The sequence below is a fragment of the Chenopodium album genome, chromosome 14, assembly GCF_948465745.1.
Source record: "Chenopodium album chromosome 14, dcCheAlbu1.1, whole genome shotgun sequence".
In the NCBI taxonomy this organism is placed as follows: Eukaryota; Viridiplantae; Streptophyta; class Magnoliopsida; order Caryophyllales; family Amaranthaceae; genus Chenopodium; species Chenopodium album.
The window spans coordinates 4922802-4929704 of NC_137847.1; the positions used below are offsets into that span (position 1 = coordinate 4922802).

Here is a 6903-nt window from a genome sequence, read left to right on the forward strand (position 1 = left end):
TGTTCTTCAATAAATTTTCTTCATAGTCTTCAATTCTCAAAAAAATCCCCCTAACATTTTATACATGCATTGAAATACTTTTAACATTTTATACAGCAAAACACAGCTCTTTTTTTTTTTTTTTTTTTTTTTCAGTAGCAAAACACAGCTCTTGATCATTTGAGGAAATTGCAAGAATATAACTATACATAATAACAACCTAGATCCTCTATTGGACCAGACAAACAAGTTTAGCCTTCTTCGATGCTCTTGGAAACTGCAATAGCTCTCGCAACACCTTTAGCTCTGAGCTTGGGTCAAGTTTATTACACTTAAACAGAAATTTTTTGAGCTTAACTGAGATACCAACAAATCAACAATATATTTAACCAATTTGAGCTCCGCACTTGACCCAGTAATACCTGTAACTTTTGCCTTAAGGAGATGTGCAAGCTTAAATTTGTTGTAGTAGTCAAATTTGTGCTGAAGAACGCTTTTGTTCGGATTAACCTGTCCACAATGACACACACAGTAATTTCTTCAGCATTAAAAAACACAGGGGGACACCATAATTGAACAAAACTGTTTAAAGTTTCATAGGGTAGTTTCAGCTTCTGCAATGTTTTCTGCTGTAGAAATATGGTTATTAACTTCAACATCTGTGAGTCAATACTAAAACATATGTTATGAAGATTATGTATACATACTTGCTGATAATTCGAGATACTTGATATAGGGACAATTTTGAACCATGTTGACGGTGAAACAAAATACACTAAAATCATCCAAGTCGAGTTTTTCAGGTTAAGAGCTTGCAGGTGACTAAATGTCTGAGTAAATTTTTTGAAACAACCTGCAGCCAAGAACTTGCATAACGAAGAGAACAGAGATCATCTAAAGGGAACATAATATATTATTTTCAGATATTGAATACGGAGTAGTATATATGCATTTTACCTTACAGAGGTGGCCATCAAATCGAAGGAATTGAAGTTTAACAGGCTGAGTTGCAAGAGCCAGAATCACGCTGACAGTTTCTAAGTAAGTAGTGTTTTCCATTGGGGACAAAGATAGCAAAATGTACCTGAGATGGAATATATTTCTGAAAGCCAGTGATGCAAAAGAACCTTGAATATTTAAATTTTCAAGGATAGGCACATGATCAAAAACCAGATCAGTAATTCCAATGCAATCTTTAAGCCTTAACTGAGTAAGTCGTTGACAACTTGCGATCAAACTTCTGAAAACATCATGTTTAAATTCAACAGACAGTAGCTCAAGATTCCGAAGATAAGCAAAACCTATACAGACACTTGGTGGAGCATTCAGTGCATAAGAAGCAATTTTCAAATCAACCAGCTCATTGCAGGCGAAAATATGAGAAGACATAATAATAGGTAGGCGATCAGCTTTAGCCAAATTCACAAGAGTGATCTTTTTAATCGCGGCTCTTGATAGAAAAGATAGGCACTGACTTAGATTAAGATAAAATTCATGATCAGGATCGTTTGGAACATGAAGATAGAAGTCATGAACAGGACCGTTGTGATATAGCAATATACTATACCGATGATTTCATTGATACGTTTCCAGTCAAAATTTGTGCCTGATTTATGTTCTTCCCAGAAAGCTTTATCAAAGACAAGGTACTTAAGGGACAACCAATTACGCCTCCATTTTCTTGATAGCACACTCGTCTTAGCTACTATTGACACTGGTAAACGTTTAATGATCTCGTCTATCAGATCAGTTGGAAGACTATTGATTGAATCTTGGTTTCTTTCAGGGACCTTGGATTGTTTATTAGACTCGGATGAAGCCATTTTCCACTACTTACTTACTTAGAGATCAAACCTGAAATTTGGCCAAGTCTTATAAGAGGAGTATACAAACAATTAACAATGTAGAAAAGTGTATTTAGTGTCAACACCCACAAATATAACCAAAAACAACCCAAATTTACAAGTAATTCACCAAGCAAAACAACCAAGATGGACAGCAAGAACAAGCAGCCATATGGATGAGGTAAAACCACAATAACACACAATATAAACATAGAAAAACCTTTGATGTGAATAGTAAAAACCACAGGACTTGTGAAGAGTTTTCTTTTTTCTATTCTTACGATTATAGGACCTCCGTTTCAAATTATTTGCAACAATATGCCATAAAGTGTGAGTATAGAATATAATTGTTACAACCCTTTGATATGAAAAGTAAAAACCACGAGACTTGTGAGGAGTCCTCTTTCTTCTTTTCTTATGATTATACATTTATACTACATCCATTTCAAATTATTTATAACACTTTGACATGAAGTATGAGTATAAAATGTTTACTCGTTACAAATAATTTACAACGGTGGTAGTAATAAAATTGAGGACAAAAGAAACCCAAATAAGTCAACAAAGTCTCAAAGTGTCACAAGCTCACAACCCACCAACAAGTACATGCTTAAGAGAATAGTAACTAAGAGAACAATAGTGAAGAATATATATTACCAAAACGCAGGGTCTATGACTCTATGTCCAACCGTTCAAGTAGAGGTCCTATGAATTCCCAACAGGCTGACAATATTTGAGCTCGATCTAACGGTTAAAGTTCTGGCAATAGACAGTTTTTTTTAAGGTTGTCTGTAAAAATCCGAACCTAAGAAGATTCACTCAAAAACCCTCTCCTCTCCTTTCTTCACTTTTGATACTTACTGTAGCTCTTACACTCCTCGGTCCTCATACAATGCACGGCTTGTTCTCTTCGACTTTATATTAGATATTACTCTCTCCATTATCGAAAGAAGGTTATTTTAATGGTTTTTCACACTTAATAAGAAAAAGGAAAAATTAGATAGTGGAAAACAAGTAATGTGTATTAAATTACACTTTGAAAATAGGAATATTTATATTCAAAGAATGTACTCTAGGAATAGTTGCATTCGAAATACGTAAATGTTTTAATGCATAGGGATAGTTGCATCTTGTATGGAAAATATATATGTACCCCTTTCATTTTTAAATACTTGCTCAATTTTTTTATGCGCGGAATTTTAGGAGAAATTGAAGAATATAATAAAATATGGAGGTAGTGGGTTAGGTGGAAAAATAATAAATTGTAAAAAGCAAAAATAATGGAGACAATTAGAAGAGAGAGAATATGAAATTAATAAAATATGATTTATGTTGGGTCTACTAGGTGATTAAATATTGTAAAAGTTTTTCAAATAAGGAAATGGAGTAAGTATTTAAAAACGGCCGAAAAAAAATGGAACAAGTATTTAAAAACGGAGGGAGTAATAGTAGGGATAGATTCATCTTGTATGGAAACTATCCTACGTGTCATTCTTACTTTAAAAATTTTCCCTCAATTTCTAGGTATGATGTCATCCAATTATTATTATTTTTAATCTACACTATATATTTCTCAAACAAAAAATAATTGTTACTCTATTTTACACAAATAAAAAATTAAAAAAAAACAATTTTTTATGCATAATAATAAAAGGAAAATGTTATACATAGCCCTTAGGGCTACATATAAGCATTAAATTTACACTTGAAAATCGTAAAAAGTTAATAAATCATAAAAATATACACTAATTACACTGATTTACGCGTGTTTTTGTCATGAATTCCTAATTTTATACAATTTTCAAGAGTATATTTAATGCTTATATATAGCCCTTAGGGCTACATATAACATTACTGATAACACATTTATATACTCATTGTTATATGTTATATTTGAGTGTTTCTATCATATTTTCTCTATATATTTAATCTTTTAGAGCTACATTTCTTTATATTTCGATGTTGCTCTCCTCGTGCTCTCTTTCTTTATTTTGTAGGATTTACGCGTAAAAGAGCACCTTTGCAAGCTAAGTGAGCTAGGAGCGTGTAGGAGATTACGAGCCCAACATCATATGGTCATATTCCAAGGTTGAAGTTGTTTTCGAAGGAGTTTTGTGTAGAAATTGCCTAGCCTTGGCCTGGTCGTGGCTTGTTGCATTAAGCTTTGGCCTGGTCGTGGCTCCTCCTTTTATGCCCAAGAGAAGCCTACCAAGATCAGTAGACACCACGGGTTGGCCGTGGCAAAGTCCTAGCAGCTTTGGGTAACCCGTGGCTATCACCTGACGAAGCATCGAAGCCAAGTTTGAGGCGGTTTGGAAGACCTATTTTAGCAAACTTCTTAACTTATTCCTAGGGATATAAATAGGCTTTGGTTAGGCATATTAGATCACTTTTTGGACTCGTTAAATTGAGTTGAAGAATTCTACAATTCCCTTCAATTTTAGATTTACTTTGTTCAAGATTCTATCTTCAATTCCATTAATTCAAGTATTTCTTCTTTCCTATATTATTATGTCTTTTGATTATTTTGTTAATTTAATTATGAGTGAGTAGATTTATATTCTATGGTTAGGTTGAACCCTAGTTATGAGTAATGCATGATTTCCCCCAATTCCTTATTTTATTAGATTAATTGCTTTGCTTATTGAATTGTGCTAATTTATCAATGTTAGGTTAGACGTAATTTGATATTGATTGAACCAAGTATCTTATTTATCAATGGAAGTTGAGATTAGATGGTTTGATTAAATTCAATAAGGGCATGAAATTCTCCATGGAAATAGGTAGGATGGATTGCTAGGATTGAATGGATGTTGAGTTTAATGTCTCTAAATTGCATGATACCATGGAAATAGGTTTGATTGGATTTTAGAGAAGCCATAAATACTCGGAAGGGGTTTATTGGTATTTTCAAGGGCACGTCCTTCCTTTGAGTATTATTATTTTGATTAATTGGGGTAGGGATTTATCTTTGCATTATTCATACTAGTGGTGATACTTAACTCTGGATGTTTTTATTAATCGAATTATTTCATCTTGATTCTTCTTGTTTATTTTGTTTAGAATTAGATTAGTTGAATTTCACTATTGATTGGTTACTTGCTTAGTAGTTACTTGAGTCTAATTAATTAGTTGAACCATAGTCTCTTGGGATCCGACCCTTACTTGCCCGTCTACATAGTAGTGGTCTTGTTAGGTTATTTTTGTTAGGTACGCGACACGCCTATCAATTACCCATAATAAATTTTTCAAATCGTACAACTGCAAATTAATAAAAACAATGTTACTGGTGTTTTTTTGTTTTATGTTATGAGTAGATTTTGTGTTAAGTGATTGAATTAAGTTGGTTTATGTTTAAATTAGGATATAAATAATTGTATAAAAAATATCCCAAAAATTGAAATCAAAAGCATATTGCCCAATAGCATGTGAGAATGATAGAGTATTTGTTTTTTAATGTAAGCCTTGATTCTATATAATCGGTTCCTAAGCCTAAAATGCAAAATGGTCGAGAATAATTGTAATTTTCATTATTTTCAATGTATTTTTTGGCTGTAATATAGGGAGTACTATAAAATACACTAGATTGTGCATGTGCTAATGCATGAGATAAAATTCTTGCGTTGAAATACAAATATACAATTTTAGAAATTGGGTTCCAAAAAAAAAAAAAAAAAATTAAAAAAAGAAACAACTATTGGGGAGTGAGTAGAATAGGTAGTTATTGGTTTTTTTTTTTTTTTTTTTTTTTTTTTTTTTTTTTTTTTTTTTTTTTTACAAAAATAAAAGTTGTATAGAATTTGAGGATTGAAGATTTAGAATGTAGTGGTGAAAAGTTGGCAAAATGACTTTGAAATTATTACTCCGTACTTATTATCCGTACTTATTATAAAGATTACTGCGTACTTTTTTAACCCATTTGTGTATTATGGAGAAATTATTCATCTACTCCCTCCGCTCCCTTTTGTTTGTTTCATTTTCCTTTTAACTTGTCTTTTAAAGATTGCTTTGTACTAAATTTAGACATGGTGGATAAATGGAGCACCATTTTGCTTTGCTCCCACAAAAATTACTTTAGGTCTCACCACTTTTCTCGCTCATCAATAGCACTCAACTAAAACTTAATAAAGTAAAAATACAGAGTATGTGTATGGGGCAAACAATTGGGTATAGAGGGGGATAACTTGTCTTGAATGATAATGTATGTTGTGAACATATGTTACTCCTAAGTCCTAACTACCCTATATTATTCAATCTTAGCAGTCAACAGGTCCACTGTCCAATGGCTTCTTCATCCAATCTTAAAATGAACACAAGATTTAATCAGTAATCTGCCAGCTATGGTGACTGAAAAAATTCTTAAACGCTTGCCTCTCACCATGGCAGCCAAGATGAGCGTGCTATCATGAAAATTGGTTGTCTCCTTGTATATCATCTTGTATCCTAAGAACTAAAATTGTTGAAATCTTGATGCTAAAACTTTTTCTCTTCAAGTGTGAAAATCTTGATGCTACTTCAGAGCTTAAGGTGTCAAGAGAGCTGTTGCGGCTCCGAAGAGCATCAACAAAGGCGCAACTTATTTGTATGGAGTAGGTAGAGGGTCTAAGAGGAGACTAATTTTGGCACCCCTCTTTTTGAGAAGAGTATAGAAAAATGTGCTCTCATAGTCGGTGGTCTAAGAATGTACTTTGAGTTCTAAGTACTATTGGTAGGTTAAGTTAAATTGTTTCCTTTGCATTTACTTTTATGGAAAATAAACCTATATGTGAATCCTGTCATCTACCTTATTATTACCAAGCAACAGAGTACATTATCCATCTTAACTAGCCAAGTTCCTAGTAAATTAGAGAACAAACCCTATTATACCAAGCAGGATCTCTGCTAAGCCGCCCCTCATCACAAAAACTAGATATAAACATATTTGTAAGAACTAGTTTAAACAAGGGAATCAACTATAGCTAATAGAGAACAGAATCAATAATTAGGCCATCTGTGTATTCTCTATCAGTCTAAACATCAGTATATATTTTGCCTATATTGAAGCTAATATTTGAAAGTTTAAGCCATTCGGTATTGAGGA

General features: G+C 32.7%; 1 protein-coding gene across 1 annotated transcript; it reads right to left on the minus strand.

The window, feature by feature from the left end:
• Positions 1-208: 208 nt before the first annotated feature.
• Positions 209-1802, minus strand: LOC145577649 (F-box/FBD/LRR-repeat protein At1g13570-like). The gene is made up of 5 exons (XM_081635128.1): positions 1542-1802; positions 942-1449; positions 687-832; positions 402-489; positions 209-336 (listed from the first exon to the last, which is right to left on the minus strand). Exons 1-5 carry the CDS (start codon positions 1800-1802, stop codon positions 209-211), a joined length of 1131 nt encoding a protein of 376 aa, XP_081491254.1.
• Positions 1803-6903: the final 5101 nt, after the last annotated feature.

Coding starts and splice junctions, on each gene's coding strand:
- LOC145577649 (XM_081635128.1), bottom strand. CDS start 1,802: ATGGCTTCATCCGAGTCTAATAAACAATCCAAGGTCCCTGAAAGAAAC. Junction 1,450..1,541: donor TCAATGAAATCATCGGTATA/GTATATTGCTAT, acceptor AATCTAAGTCAG/TGCCTATCTTTTCTATCAAG. Junction 833..941: donor TCGATTTGATGGCCACCTCT/GTAAGGTAAAAT, acceptor TCTTGGCTGCAG/GTTGTTTCAAAAAATTTACT.